The following is a 16492-nucleotide window of genomic DNA, read 5'->3' as shown; positions in this document are numbered from 1 at the left end:
TGAAATTTGAAGCAATAGTTATCATTTTTGGCATCATCTTGAATCAAGCAAAACAGAGAACAAGATGACTGAAAATACATCACAGTATCATGTCGCTTTGTTCCCTTTCATGTCTAAAGGCCACACCATTCCCCTCCTCCACCTAGCCCACCTCCTCCTCCGCCGCGGCATCACGGTCACCATCTTCACCACTCCGGCAAACAAACCCTTCATGGCATCATATCTTGCTGATGAAACCACTGCGTCTTTAATTGTTTTACCCTTCCCTCAGAATGTCCCAAATATTCCTACTGGTATTGAGAGCACTGATAAGCTCCCTTCCATGTCACTTTTTCCTTCGTTTGCGCTCGCCACCAAGCTTATGCAGCCAGATTTTGAGCAAGCCCTCGGCAATCTTCGACCAGTGAGTTTCATGGTTTCTGATGGTTTCTTGTGGTGGACGTTAGAGTCTGCAAACAAGTTTGGTTTTCCAAGATTGGTGTCCTATGGCATGTCTAATTACTCTATATGCCTGACGAGAGCTGTACGCGATGAAGGACTTCTTTCTCGAGCGGAGTCTGATGATGAACAGATCACAGTCGCTCGGTATCCATGGATCAAGATCACTAGAAATGACTTTGAGCCTTCTATTATAGAAGATGAACAAAAGGGTAATCAAATCGAGCATATGATGAAGGTAGTAGCTGCTTCAAAAAGTAGTTATGGCTATGTAGTCAACAGTTTCTATGAACTAGAACCGGTTTTCGTTGATTACTTCAACCGTCAATCCGAAGCAAAGGCTTGGTGTGTCGGACCCCTTTGTTTAGCCAAGCTACCGAAGGTCGTCCTTAAATCTTCATCTCATCATCAGAAACCCATTTGGATAAAATGGCTAGATGAAAAACTAGAGCAAGAGAAGCCGGTTCTGTATGTAGCATTCGGGTCTCAAGCAGAGATTACGCCGGACCAACTCAAGGAGATCGCAATAGGATTGGAGAAGTCAGATGTGAACTTTTTGTGGGTGACGAGAAATAAGGAATCAGATCTAGGAGATGGTTTTGAAGAGAGAGTTAAAGACAGAGGAACCATAGTAAGAGACTGGGTAGATCAAATGGAGATACTTGAGCACCGGAGCGTTCAAGGATTCTTGAGCCATTGCGGATGGAATTCAGTTTTAGAGAGCATATGCGCAGGAGTGCCTATTCTTGCGTGGCCAATGATGGCAGAACAACCTTTGAATGCAAAAATGGTGGCGGAAGAGATAAAAATAGGGATCAGACTAGGAACGCGTATGGGGACAGAGCGACAGTTGGTGAAGGGAGAAAGATTGGAGAAGAAGGTGAGAGAGCTGATGTGGGGGAATAAAGGAAAAGAAGTGGCGAAAAGAGTGAAGGAATATGCAGAGACGGCCAGGACAGCAATGGCGGAAGGGACTGGGTCGTCATGGCGCACGTTAGACATGCTGATAAATGAGATATGCCGGAAACAGCAACAAGAAGTGAAATGAATTTGATTTAACCGTAAAATCTAGTTTATGTAATAAAAAGTTTCATACATCATATCATAAACATCATGGAGTATCTTAACTAACAAACAGTAGAAATACATTCTGGTGCTGATGCGCTATCATCAGCCAAAAGTTTGATCTACTGAGCTAGGGAAATTGAGAGCTCAATAAACAAACAAAATGCTGCAAATTTTGATTTCATTTCTTCTCTGAGTTGCTTTCAAGTTCTTTCTTAAGCTGCAGAGAAAAGTCATCATTCACATCATCATCATCCCAATCGTCTTCCCATTGTTGTGTTATTTCTTTTCCTTCCTCTTTATCGTCCCATTCTGTCAATAGAAACACAGCACAATCATCGTCATGTCAACAACAATAATAACAACAAAAAAGATTGAGACCAGTATTAGGCCCATCATGTAGTTATCAATTGACATGCATAGTAAATGAATTTGATTGAGAAAACTGATTGGTGATATGAGAAGCACAATATTAAAGGTGCCTACTACATATTAATTTCATTTCCAATGTCCGTGGTGTATCTAGCTAGTATGCTAAATGGATAGCTTCCAAAGTCATGTCCATTTGACCAGTCGTAAACTTAGATGAATACGACTGCGATGTAAGACACATGATTGATAATATGTACAAGAATCACACAGTTGATGCTGTCTATTAAAATTTATTCAATGTACTCTATGGCTCTAATCAGTACGCTAAAATCTAAACACATTGCATAACAATACATATAATGACTAAAAACAATCTCGTGAAAGCATGCAGCAACAATCTCTCATTGTCTATTTTTTGTTTTTTTTTTGGGATTAGAAAACAGGGTAAAACCCTTACATTAATGAACATACATTCTAAGAAGATGTATATCCATTACAAATTACATTAAAGAAACTTGAGTGCTATTTGCGGCAACATTGAAGATTGACCATAGTCACAGTTATTAGTGACAAATCACCTCCTTTTCCTTTATCATTTTTTCCTATGACAGCTTTTTCGTCGTTCATCATACCATCAATATTAACCTTATTTGCTGCTTTAAATATAGCACTCAAAGATTTACTATGAAATTTCATAGAGACTCGTTTTCCTTTAAGAAAAACTGTCCGCGTCTTATCAGGCGGTCTTGTTCCTCTTCCTGATCTCCAAAGTATAGAAGAAGGTTGCTGGTTTTTTTGTGTTATCCGGTCCTTGCTAGATTCAGAATTCGGACTGCCTAGGCACAAGGCGACATGATTATTTCTGTCCAACCCACTATTTTTTCCTACCATATTCTTTATTTTATTTGGCCCAACTATTTTCAGATCATTGGATTCATAGCAAAGATCAAGAGCCACAATTCTCACTAGTCTAAACTCGATTAAACTTAGAACAGAAATAAAAAAAATCATTCATCATTTTTTTGCCGATCATTTTAGAGAATGCCATCTAGGTACAAGGAAAGTATCACGTGCAAGCATTTAGCAGTTGAAAAAGAGTGCAAAGCAAGCCATGTTGAGACCAGTCAAAACTAGAAGAAATCATATATGGTGGGAAATTAACTTATACTGTGTATACTATAAATGACAAAACAAAGGATTATATGATTCAGTAAGCAGCTATGGAAAAACACATTGCATCGATAAGAAAAACTACATACTTAGATTTGGAGAACCTAAGAACAACATCTACGGCATCAATTCATGCCTAGTTCCCTACTTAATTCCTTCCAAATCCTCCCCATTTCAAATTGGAAATTGCGAAATTGGCACTGACCATTATAAATTTCCCACCTCTAATGAGGTTAAATTTATTATACAATCAGCCAAATACCAAGAAGACAACTGTGCATATCGATGACTGTTGTCCGAAAACAGCCTGGTTTCGCTCACCTTAACAAGAACCGCATATAAAGGCCAGCAATGCAACACAATAGTATTGAGAAACCTCGAATTAATCATAATGCAAAAAAATTGCATTTTGTCCCCCTCTATATTCCTACAATAGATATACCTAGCTCTACGAAATACTAAATCAAACTTATGATTAAGTGATAAACCAAAAAAGATTTTATTGTTTTTCCTCATTTAAATAACCAAAATGCTACTTCATAGTAAATGCATTTGACTAAGAAAACTGATTGGTGATATGAGAAGCACAAAATTACAGCTGTCTCTACGAATTGATTTCTTACTCAATGTCCGCGGTGTATCTAGCTAGTATACTAAATGTATATCTTCCAGCTAAGTCGTCCATTTGACCAGTCGTAAACTGAATACGACTGCAAAGTAAGACACGTGATAGATAATATGTACGAGAAGCACACAGTTAAATGCTGTCTATTAAAATTTATTCAATGTACACTATGGCACTAATCAGTATGCTAAACACATTGCATAACAGCAAAACAACACATATAGAGACTAAAACGCTGTCATGACGAATGTAGCAACATTCTCTCACCAACCATTTATCATAGCACAGGATCAAGAGCCACAATTCTCAACTTGTCTAAACTCAATTAAATTTGAAACAGAAAAAAAAAAGCCATTCATCATTCTTTTGTCGACCATTATAGAGAACGCCATTTAGGTACGAGTAAAGGATCACGTCAAAGCTTTTAGCAGAGATAGAAAGAGGTCTGGGAGAAGGAAAACATTGCAGCTCATACAGAAATGCCTCTTTCTTCTAAAAATAATGAACAGTTAAAAAAATAGTATGCAAAGCGAGCCATGCTGAGACCAGTCAAAATTAGAAGAAATCATATATGTCTGTGAAATTAACTTGTGCTGTGTTATCTTATATATTAGAAAACACAGGATTATATGATTCAGTAAGCTGCTATGGAAAAACACATTGCATCTACAAAGAAACTACATACTTAGATTTGAAGAACCTAAGAACAACATCTATGAGATCAATTTATGCCTAGTTTCCTACTTAATTCCTTCCAAATCCACCCCACTTCAAATTGGAAATTGCCAAATTGGCAACCCAATATAAGTTTCCCATCTCCGACGAGGTTAAATTTATATTACAATCAGACAAAGACCAAGACCACTCTTCAAATGGACCACTGTTGTCTGAAAACAGCAAAAACCGCCTGGTTTCGATCATCTAAAGGCCAGCAATGCACCACAATAGTATTGAGAAAACTCAAATTAATCATAATGCAACAATGTTGCATTTTTTCCTCCTCCAAATTCATACAATCGATACACCCAGCTCTACCAAATACTAAATCAAACTTATGCTTAAGAACATAAACCAAGGAAGATTTCATAATTTTTCCTCATTTAAAAACCAAAACAGCTTCTTCATTCTGAGACACGATTGATCTTATATCCCCACATCGGTTACCGTATATCTTAAATACTACTACAATCCTAACCTATCCTCCCTAAAAGTTCAAACATTATAACAGCTAAATCCACAAATAAATTTAAAACGCCATCCAAACAATCAGGTAACCGTAAATCCACTTCCCCGAATACATCTCTCGATGCGTCTAAATTTGCAAGAATTCAAATGAATAAAACACAAAAAAATAATACAAAATATTTTACAATTGGGAAAACTTTTTAGGGTTTTAGTTTCAAAAAGAAATTGAACAAGAAAAAAAAGTTAATAAATTAAATAAAAAATTATAGATTACCTCGATTAATATCAAACTCTTCAAACTCATCATCATCTTCAAACAAGTCGATTTTGGGATCCTGATCAGTTGCTGGTTTAGCTTCCTTGTCCATTCTTCAAGCTTCTTTCAAAAATTAAATTTTGTCATAATAAACAATAAAATCACAGATTGAAATTATAGAAGCAAACAAGCTGCGAATTACACAATGAATAAAGATACCTGAAAAAGTAGAGAGATTCTTGCTCAAGGGTTTTTCCTATTTTCTTTTTCTCCGAGTATACACTTATGTATTTGTTTTGTTTGCTTTCTTTTTGCAAAATCTACAACAAAGTCCTTATATTTTGATTGCTTTTGTACATGCATCCTCTAACTTTAATTTTATTTAATCAGGTTCCTAAACCTCAAATCTTATTGTGAAGCAATTTTTTTACTTGAGTTGCTAAGTCTATAATCCTACATGTCAAATTAGAATAAGAATAATGTAAGAACTTCTGATCAACTAGAGAATGTTATGAACATATATCTAAATATATAACTTTAAAATATAAATTAAATTACTTTTAAATGCATGTAACTCGACCTTAAGAGAAAAAAAATGTTTTTTAAGGCAAAAAATACGGTCTTTATCTAATATATTTTTAAAAATTATGTTATATTTTAATTTAATTATTCATTAAAAATAAAAAAAATAAATAAGATATTTAATAAGAGAAAAATCTACAATATAAAGAAATAATTTCATCTTCTAAAAAGATTAATATGTGCATAAATATAAATATAAAATTTAAGCAATGTATATATAAAGAATATGTTATATGATTAGTTCAATACTTATTATATAGTTAATTCAATCATACTCAATTTCTATTTCATGCTGTATATTCAGAGAATATAACAAAATAAAAATTTGAGAATTTCAAAAATTGAGATCCAAATAAATTTCATTATTGGCCGAAAAATATCCAATTGCAGTTTATTTTTTCTTGTTTTACTTTAATTATATTAGTGGAACTTTTGTCAAGAGGAATGTTTCATTATTGTCATTGCCTTGTTTGCCATCTTATTTTGTGCATATAAAAAGAAAATATTAGAAGAAGAAACAAATAATTTTCTCTTTGTCATCGGCCGGCCACACCATGAAACAAAACTTTGGATAGGGAGCAATGAAATTTGTTTTATTATTAGTGCAAATTCTTGTCCAATCATTTTATTTCCATTGTTATGATCTTAAGAATGGTTAAACCTGTCAGATATTATGTTACACCTCTGTTTATTGTCATGATCACCCTCAAATTTCAAGTTTCTCAGCCTCTTGAACTCAGCTGCAGCCTTGATTTGCCGTTTTCAATGCCTGATTACTACGATTCGAGCTGTACCGACGGAGATTGGGGCGGATTCCTATCAGAAAGTTGCTGTGGATCAACATTTCAGGTTTACTTACATGCGCTTGCCCGGAGAGCGAACCGAACCGGACTTATATACCTGAATCCTGAAGAGCAAATGAGTTGTTTAGCTGAAATGAGAAATTCTGAAGCTGATGTTTTCAACTGTGGGATTGAGAAGCTGACACGTGGAGGTGGGGGTTGTTCTGATTTGTCTGTTGGTAGTGTTACTCATAGATTTGGAAGAAAATTGAAGAGCTTGGCAGAAAACTGTACATTTCAGGATTCTGATGGAGACTATAATGAATTATGCAGTTCCTGTGTAAACAGTTGGCAGAAAATTACAGAAAAGCATTCACTTTCCACCACTGAAACTGATAATATGATCTGTAGGTTTGCTGTTCTGGTTTCAGTAACAAGTACAAGGATTGATGACAAATCGTATATTCGTAATGTTTACAGATGCCTTGCGAATCAAGATAACAGCACCGGTAGTAATTTTGATTCGGAATTCCTTTCAGGTTTATGTAATAATTTTCTCAAAATATCTGCATTGCAATTCTTTTTTAGAACCAACAGAAGCAGACGGTAAAAAGAAGCACAAAATTAGTGCAGGTGATTCTCTTTAGTCTTTTTACATGGCATCAGCAAAAACATAACTGATCATGGAATGTGGTTACAGGTATCTGGATTCTAACTGGATGCGTATTCGGAGCTGCAGTGATTTTAATAGCTATTCTGACAAATTTTGCATCTAGGGGACGTTTTCGATGGAAACATCCGACCGCAAAGAATGGTATATTCACAGCTATACTTAAAATTCACAAGAATATGTAAGATTTTGCTCATCTGGTATGCTAATTCTGCAAATTCAATTGATAGCATTTAAGAATATGCAGCTGAAGGAATCTCGTTGCGCCAAGTTTCCAGTCAGAGAAGTCCTTTTGGCTACAGATAATCTAAATGATAGACATCTCATTGGTGAAGGAACTTCAGGTGAGTATCCACTCCATTTTCTGAAACGCTTTTGAAACTCTAAAACTTTATATTTACAACATATTCTTGTAAAGTATGATTTTTTTTTTTCCCGTTTCAGCGTTTCTGTTTGCGCATACACACTAAAGTGCACAAAATGTGTGATCTAACAGACTTTGTTGGTGTGTCAGGAAAGGTGTATAAAGGTGTACTGTCAAATAATGAGCATGTTGCAGTTAAGCACATAATCAATGATGGAAATGCAGAAACTGTCATCCGAGAAGTCACAAGCTTATCACACGTGAGACACCCGAATCTCGTTGCTTTGCTGGGATACTGTGTGAGAGAAGATGAGTGTTTTCTCCTCTATGAATTATGCCCCAATGGAAATCTTTCTGAATGGATTTTCGGTATGGCCTTCTGCATAATTTTTTTTCGCTTTTCGGGTTTATGTGATCGTGAAAATGAACAGAAACTTTACTCAAAACAGGAAAGAATAAGATATTATCGTGGATTCGACGGATTCAGATTGCAATTGATAGTGCTCGAGGACTTTTGTTTCTGCATACATACTCAGAAGGATGCATTGTTCACCGTGATATCAAGGTCTATTTGAAAATTCATTTTTTGAAAATTAAAAACTCTACATTCATGATAAATTCTTGTAAAAAATGTCATTTCTATTTACTGAGCTACAATCTTCATTTCTTGTTTTTCTTTTCTGCAGCCGACAAACATTCTCCTCGGAAATAATTTTGAAGCAAAGCTCTCGGACTTCGGATTGTCCAAGGTTATTAACCAGGGAGAGACCTATGCAAGCTCAGAAGTAAGAGGAACATTTGGTTATCTGGATCCTGAGTACCAACATAACCGCCAAGTTAATTCATTAGGCGATGTTTACAGCTTTGGAATAGTACTTCTACAGATTCTGTCAGGCAAGAAAGTTATTAATATGAATCTGAAGAAACCAATGCCTCTGGATAAAATGGTCAGAATCATTATTACGATTCATTTATGTATTTTTTTTCTCCAATTTCATCTTGGAACGATGGTTGATCATATCATTTCATAGGCAAAAGCACTTACCAGGGGAGGCAGCATAATAGAATTCGCAGATCGGAAGTTGGATGGTGAGTACTCAGCAGAAGCTTTTGTTCTTATATTTCAGCTTGCATTGTCATGCACAACACTTAAGCAGAGAAGGCCATCCATGGAGCAAGTTCTTGTAAAATTAGAAGAAGCCCTCGTAATATCAACAACGGCCAAGGCCTCAACTCCTGAAACATCACACGACTGCCTTCCAATTCAACAATTTTGAAATCTCAGACCATCCTGATTATCTCCATAGAAGAATCAACAGTTCAACAATTTTATTGTAATAATATTCAGAAGTTTTAGATCATAATCTGAAAGAAAGAGAGAAATCGTTACCATTTGGGTGCAGCTTATCTTGCACAGAAACTTGCCGAGTGCTGCATTCTATTGTTTCGTTTCTGAAAAACGCTTCTAAAACAATAAAACTTTCTATCTATAACAGACTTCTTATAAAAACGTCATTTTTCCGTTTTCCATCCCAGAGACCATCAGGAATTTCTAAAATATCCATAAGTAGCATTAGAAATTTACTCAGCAGTTAACATCATAATGAAAAATAATTTATGATAAACCAAATGTTAGTCTAGGACTATAAATTTACATTATATTACTACACAAGCTCCTATCTAATTTCTAATTATCTCATAACATTTGAATTTCTGTTCAATTAGTAATTTTGTTCTAACTAAACATCATCACCATGGTTCATAGAGAAATCAGGCTCCTCGGGTTTAAACAACTTTGGCATCTTTAAACTGGAAGCAGAAGAATCAACAACTTTCTGATGACTCCCTTTTCTAGTATTTGCAGCAAATTTTGAAGCCAAGATTGTGGCTCCAAGCTGCTGTGCTTTGTTTGGACTTTCCATTGATAGTCCTTCTTTGTGTTCTTCGTCGTAATCTCCTTCGATCAGCTCATTGCTAGAGTAATACCCGTCCTGATCAGGACTCGGATAGTACGAAAGGCTCTCTCTTGAAGCCAACTCCCTTGCCATCTTTCTTTTCTGATGCCTTCTCCAAATAGATTGAATCAAACAAGCACCCCATGTTCTCCATTGATGCGAATAGTACCTAAACGCATGCTGCAGCTTTTTGCTCTGAAGTCTCTTAAATTGCTGCGCGACGAAGATTAGATCTCCAGCTTCAAGTGCGAAAGCTTCAACTTCAGAAAGTGCTTTGACAGTTCTAGTTGAAGAAGGCAGGTGTCCACCAGCATTGGGCATTAGCGCCCACGTCAGTAACTCCTCGCCGCAGAAATCCCCTGGTCTAAGGGTGATGGAATTGAAGAATCCGGACCTTCCTCCATTCGTAGTAGAGCTCTCTAATGTTCCTCGAATTACAAATAACATCTCATTTACAGGATCACCCTCTGAAACTATGTAGGTGCCCTCAGTGCTCAAACAGGAAACAAGGCGTTCACATATAGCATCGAGTAGCTGGCCATCCATTTGTGAGAAGAATGGAACCTGTGAGATAAAAGAACGACAATTTTTCAGATTGGCATCTGTGTAGTGCGGAAATGAAAACGCTGGAACAAGAAACACCAAAATGGAAAACGGGCGAAATCATATAGACTTTTGGAGTTTTAGAAGCATTTGCAGAAACACAAATGAAACAATGAAACGTTGGACTCGAGAAGTTTCCATCCAACATAGATTGGCATTATAGATAAGCATCCATAGAGGTTGTCTCCGTATCTATAGAATGCTAAAACATGAAAGTAAATTCACAGAAAAGAAAACCAGGGTAAGTAACATACACGACGAACGAGGGCAAGACATAAATGTTGCTGGATTTCTCGTCGAAGGTCCAGTGGCAGTGAGCGCAATATAGAGTCTTCATGAACTCCTCTTGTAGCAAGCCACTTATACTGAACAAACCGACGAATTCGCTCCTGCAAATCCGGAGGTAATTGGCGATGCCTCATCCACTCTTCTGTATCTCTGCGCTTAATCCTCCACTCTTCAACTCTTACCGTCATAGATTGCAGATTAGTCTTCAATAGAGAGAACGAGAACATAATTAGCAAGACCAATGTTTGCAACCATTTCAAGTTGCACAAAATAACATATAGATGCAAATAAGATTGCATACCAAAAAACAGAACATAAAATAGTATTCTGATAGCTACCAGTTATAGAAAACAAATAACAATTCAACTAAGATGATAGCATGAAATACCTGCATGTTGCCAATCAACTGTGCGGAGAGAACCAAACCGAGAATGCAAGTGACAATGCAGAATAGATTCTCACCCAGAAATGTGCTCGTCTCCAAAGTCTGTGCATACGAGCTGTCAACAGTTTTAAAGAAGGATATATCAGGATGAAAATCAACAACATCACCAGAAATACAAGTAATGATTCATCACAAGCACATTATCATGTTTTAATGTTAATCCGCATTGCATTATCCCGAATTAATCCCCGGTTCTGCTCTAACATATTAAGCCTTGACTGGGCTGTTAAATGCCACCGACTTACTCTCTTCTCCAATTTTCTAGAATCCAAATGGCTAGATAATTAATGTATAATCAAGAAAAGACTAGAAAATAGAACACCTAGAAAATATAACCACCGACCTAACAATCTATATATATGGGCTGCCTATTTCATTTTGTACATATGAGAGAAAGTGAGAAAATCAAGTGTGAGTGGGTGACGTGTGTGAGAAAAGTGTGAGAGTAAGTACTAAAAGTGTTGTACTAAAGTTACTCTTAGTACTAATAAAATATTTGTGTTCATTTAAGTCCTCCTATATTCTTAACAAGTGGTATCAGAGCAGGACGGTCAGGGACCGGTTCGAGAAAAGGTCGAGCAAACGATCCGGGATCGTGGTACTTTGAATCGCCGCAAGCACGCAGTCAGGGACCGTGCAGAGTATTGGTCAGGGACCAAGTAATTTGGTTAAGTGGAGAAAATAACCAAACAAATGGCGGATTTTTCAATATCGGTGAGTACCCTTGAAAAACTCAATGCTAGTAACTATAGCACATGGAGTACTCGTATGCAATTTTATTTGCTCGGCCAAGATCTCTGGGAGATCGTCGGAGGGAGTGAAACGACACCCCCGACAAGTCAGGATGACCTTAAAAAGTGGAAGGTCAGGGCCGGTAAAGCTTTATATGCTTTATCGATATCAGTGGAGGACGACTTGCTGCAACATGTCAAGGACGCAAAAACGCCCAAAGAGGCGTGGGACACTCTTGCTGGAGTATACACTCGGAAGAATGATGCCAAGCTCCAACAACTCGAGAATGAGTTATTATCGATATCACAAAAAGATTTAACGGTGAGTCAATACTTCTCTAAAGTTAAATCGTTATGCCAAGAAATTTCAAAGTTGGATCCTGAAAATAAAATCACGGAGACACGAATGAGAAGAATAATCACTCACGGGCTACGTCCAGAGTTTAATGCTCTTGTGACGGCAACCCGTGGATGGTCAAAAGAACCAACTTTGAATGAGTTAGAAAATGTCTTGGCAAATCAAGAGGAATTAGACAAGCAAATGTCTAAAACCTCAATTAAAGAAGAGGGGAGAGCCCTCTTCAGTAGTAAAAATAGTAAGGATCCACAAAGTGTGAGATCCAACAACGGAGGGAGGCCAATGCAAGAAAATTGGCGTAGACAACAAGAAAGAAGGAGCTGGAAACAAGGGGGAGCTCAACGAGAAACCAACAATGATCGACGAGAGGAGACGAGACGACGTACAAATAATCAATGTTTCGTTTGTGGCAAACGAGGTCACTATGCTCGCGACTGTTGGTATAGAAAAGTTGAAGGAAATGTGGCATCCACACACCCACAGGTGGAGACCGAGGAGGAGTTAGATTTTCAAGCATCTGCTGTGGTGAGTGATAACATTATTAATTATGATAATGATTGGATTTTAGACTCCGGATGCTCAAATCATATGAGTGGAGATAAAAAGAAATTTCTAAGCATGTCGGAGTATAAGGGAGAACGAGTCGTAGTTACTGCAAATGACTCGAAGCTACCTATCACTCACGTCGGTAAGACAATGGTAGTGCCTCGATACAACTCCAAAGAAGTACCATTGGAAAATGTGCTTCATGTACCGGGGATGAAGAAGAACCTAATATCGGTGTCGCAACTCACATCTTCGGGAAACTACGTGGTGTTCGGACCCAAAGATGTGAAAGTGTATCGAAATTTGAGATTACCAAATAAGCCATTGATGGAGGGACGAAGACTAAATTCTGTCTATGTGATGTCTGCTCAAACGGCATACGTAGACAAAACGAGGAAAAATGAGACGGCTGACTTATGGCATGCACGTCTAGGACACGTGAATTATCACAAGCTAAAGGTGATGATGCAAAAGTCTATACTCAGGGGACTTCCTCAACTAAATGTTCGAGAAGACACTGTATGTGCTGGCTGCCAGTTCGGGAAAGCGCATCAGCTACCATATGAGGATTCCGAGTATAGAGCGAAGGAGCCGCTCGAGCTAGTCCATTCAGATGTATTTGGACCGGTGAAGCATCCATCAATTAGTGGCTTTCGGTACATGATTACTTTCATTGATGATTGTTCAAGGTACGTTTGGGTTTACTTTATGAAAGAAAAATCGGAGGCATTACGAAAATTTATTGAGTTCAAGGAGAAAGTAGAAAAAGAACTCGGTCGAAGAATTCAGTGTCTACGTACCGATAATGGGGGAGAATACACTTCACGTGAGTTTTCAAAGTATTTGCAAGATTGCAAGATAAGACGTCAGCTGACCTGTCCAAACACTCCACAACAAAATGGAGTGGCGGAAAGAAAGAATAGACATCTGGCGGAAACGTGCAGGAGCATGTTACACGCAAAGAATGTTCCACCTCGTTTTTGGGCAGAGTGTATGAAAACAGCTGCTCACGTGATCAACAGACTACCGCAAGTACCGATTGGATCTGTTTCACCCTATGAGAAGCTCAAGAATATAAAACCCACTGTAAGTCACTTTCGAGTTTTCGGATGTGTGTGTTATGTTTTTGTGCCTGATCATTTGCGGAGCAAATTTGATAAGAAGGTGTTGAAGTGCATATTTGTGGGGTATGACAACGAAAGAAAAGGGTGGAGGTGTTGTGATCCAAATACAGGAAAATGTTACACTTCGAGAAATGTAATATTTGATGAAACTTCTTCGTGGTGGTCTTTTCAAGGAGTAGTTCTTCCTGACTCCAAAGAGATAGAAGAGAGGCTACAAGAAAAGTCTCAAGAAGACATAGTGATCGAGCAGAGTATTCGAGAAGTGGAGTCAAGTGAAGAAAATAGAAGAAGTCAATCCCCGAGAAGGGCTAAGTCTCCGTGGCGCACAGGAGTATACCGACGGACACCGGAAGAAGAACGACCAAGTCAACTTGAAGACGATATTCAAGAAGACATTCCAGTGGAACGTGAAATACAACTTAGACGTAGTGAGAGACAAAGGAAGCCGAATCCTAAATATGCGAATGTGGCACTAATCGAGAATGACAATATGAAAGAGCCTGCAATATTTGAAGAGACAGTCTCAAGCGAAAAATTAAAAATGAAATACGAGAAGACTGAAGATTAAGTTGGCGACATATTTACTGAGGGGCTAAAACGTGCAACGTTTGAAGACTTTAAAACGCGACTTGGTATAGAAAGCAAAGAAAAGTTTCAAGAGAGTAGTCGTTGAGGGGGAGTGTTAAATGCCACCGACTTACTCTCTTCTCCAATTTTCTAGAATCCAAATGGCTAAATAATTAATGTATAATCAAGAAAAGACTAGAAAATAGAACACCTAGAAAATATAACCACCGACCTAACAATCTATATATATGGGCTGCCTATTTCATTTTGTACATATGAGAGAAAGTGAGAAAATCAAGTGTGAGTGGGTGACGTGTGTGAGAAAAGTGTGAGAGTAAGTACTAAAAGTGTTGTACTAAAGTTACTCTTAGTACTAATAAAATATTTGTGTTCATTTAAGTCCTCCTATATTCTTAACATGGGCATCTTACAAGAACATTGCATTGCAAAACCAATCTTATTTAGCTTCCTAACCACATCAGGTGCATTCGACTCGTGCAGAAAAACACAAGTCGTAGAATCATCCATATCGAATTATAAATTTCATTGAAATGATACCTCAGATTTCTTAATCCCCACCAGAGACAGTACAAATACTTCTCAACAAAAGGCGAGGCAGCAACATCATTTGTAAAAGCACCGGCAAATATTCCAAACTGAAATGTGATATTGGTGTTATATGGATTACAATTGCTATGAACATGAGTAACATTCCTCCAATATTGACGTTCATGTTCTTCCAAACTGTTGCAATCTAGAAAACTGTCAATGCAACCAATAAATCCAGACTTATTCTCCTTCGAACACTCCGATTTCCAACAGTAAAACTGTCGCCCCAACGACAACAAATACCATGAAGATCCTAATGTCTGAAACAAACAAAAACACGAAAAATTCGGATTCATAACATTTCTTACTTTCTAGCAAACAAAAAAAGTGAGGAAACTAAAAAAAGATAAGGGGTGACCTGAATCTTACATGACTAGCAAGCATGTAAAGAAGCAGATTATATGCTGCTCCGGCCCAGGCAGTTTTAGCTATAAACCCTGTACTTTTAACAATTCGTTGATGCAACGGAAAGATAACGAAAAGCCTTGGAATATATTGAGTTAATACAATCAGAGAGAGCGTATTGTTTGCATGATCAGCCCTTCCATTTCTTGTAGCTGGAATTACCAACCAAATCACAATCTGCAACATCACAAGCAAAAATCTTTAGCAAAAATTAAATCTTGGAAAAATAATTGTTTTCTTAATTTAATCACGAACTTTAAAATGTGTCAATTGTATGTTAGAAGTTGCATTTTTTTCTTAATTCCACACATAAGTCATATTTGGCATCCACGTTAGTATATTATGATCTCTCATATCGAATTGAGACAAAAATGCAAATTTTTACATAAAACTCGTACATTTCAAAGTTTGTTATTAAATTGAGAAAACACATACAGTTTAAGAATTTATTTAACATTAAAGCCCACCTGAGGAAGAGGAAGCGCGGCTGCTAAATCGATAACGAAATCAGACTTAAGATAACGCCGAGCGATTTCCTTAGCATCCATAACAAGTTCGCCACGTCCAAAAACTCTAGAATTCGGAGCAACAAAAGCGGTACGAAACTTCATGATGATATGGAAAACGAAGAACAAGTCCGCGAAAGAGCGAAAATACGTGATCAACACGGCAAGGCTGTTGTCGTTGGTCAAGCAAACGCCATCGGTGTCTGCATAGGGGAGGAAGAAAAAAAGAGGGTCGATAAAAAGCGCGATGATAGAGGTGATAAGGAAAATGTAGTTCCAGTACGTGACAATATCGCTGTCCGGGTCGAGGATTTGGTAATGCCATAGAATGTGAAGAGGGTTAGCCTCGGATAAGGCAGTGGCGGTGGAAGGAGTGGTTGTGTGGCGGTGGAGACGCCCGAAATGGCGGAATTTGGAGGTCGGATTATGAAGGATTAATTTGTTCATTATGTTTCCACCATGGTTGGAAACTGATTGAACGTAAAACTTTTGAGCACTATGAGAACCTGAAGGTGTAAAAATAAGAAAAGAAGTTACTCAGGTCCCAAATGAATGAGGTACATAATAAGAAACTAGCATAAAACTGATAGGAAACTGTTAGAATTTTTGCAATTGTTTTGTTTAGTGGTTTAGAAGAAAAAAAGTAGGGAGGCAAATTTTCTAAAAATAGTAAGGGTTTTATACATTAATTATGACCATATAAAAAAGGACATGGAGAAACGGGGGAATATTGTTGGAAACTGCTCCTATTTTCTAGCAGAAAATTTCTAAATCTATGTACACGTCTGGAAGAGTAAATTGACAAGTTTTTATTTTTTGAGGGGATAAATTGACAAGTTTTTAGAT

General features: G+C 37.4%; 3 protein-coding genes and 1 pseudogene across 4 annotated transcripts; 2 read left to right on the top strand and 2 right to left on the bottom strand.

Annotated features, from left to right (window-relative positions):
- Window positions 1-1687, top strand: LOC126673795 (UDP-glycosyltransferase 90A1-like). Its single transcript, XM_050368066.2, has one exon. It carries the CDS (start codon window positions 65-67, stop codon window positions 1484-1486), a length of 1422 nt encoding a protein of 473 aa, XP_050224023.1. The 5' UTR covers window positions 1-64; the 3' UTR covers window positions 1487-1687.
- Window positions 1474-5435, bottom strand: LOC126673796 (protein DELETION OF SUV3 SUPPRESSOR 1(I)-like). 2 transcript variants are annotated; one of them, XM_050368067.2, is made up of 3 exons: window positions 5331-5435; window positions 5130-5231; window positions 1474-1815 (listed from the first exon to the last, which is right to left on the bottom strand). In XM_050368067.2, the coding sequence occupies exons 2-3, from the start codon at window positions 5221-5223 to the stop codon at window positions 1685-1687; spliced, it is 225 nt and encodes a 74-aa protein (XP_050224024.1). In that variant the 5' UTR covers window positions 5224-5231; window positions 5331-5435; the 3' UTR covers window positions 1474-1684. The 2 variants fall into 2 exon arrangements, with proteins under 2 accessions (XP_050224024.1, XP_050224025.1); XM_050368068.2 differs by having other exon boundaries at window positions 5130-5234; window positions 5331-5434.
- A 904-nt stretch (window positions 5436-6339) lies between these two features.
- LOC126672272 (nodulation receptor kinase-like) lies at window positions 6340-8905 on the top strand (annotated as a pseudogene).
- Window positions 8906-9076: 171 nt separating this feature from the next.
- Window positions 9077-16263, bottom strand: LOC126671285 (cyclic nucleotide-gated ion channel 18-like). Its single transcript, XM_050365045.2, has 6 exons — window positions 15608-16263; window positions 15105-15317; window positions 14685-14995; window positions 10744-10855; window positions 10322-10558; window positions 9077-10028 (listed from the first exon to the last, which is right to left on the bottom strand). The coding sequence occupies exons 1-6, from the start codon at window positions 16091-16093 to the stop codon at window positions 9249-9251; spliced, it is 2139 nt and encodes a 712-aa protein (XP_050221002.1). The 5' UTR covers window positions 16094-16263; the 3' UTR covers window positions 9077-9248.
- Window positions 16264-16492: the final 229 nt, after the last annotated feature.

The sequence above is a fragment of the Mercurialis annua genome, linkage group LG3 (assembly GCF_937616625.2).
Source record: "Mercurialis annua linkage group LG3, ddMerAnnu1.2, whole genome shotgun sequence".
Lineage (NCBI taxonomy): Eukaryota > Viridiplantae > Streptophyta > Magnoliopsida > Malpighiales > Euphorbiaceae > Mercurialis > Mercurialis annua.
This window is presented reverse-complemented; position numbering and strand designations above follow the sequence as displayed.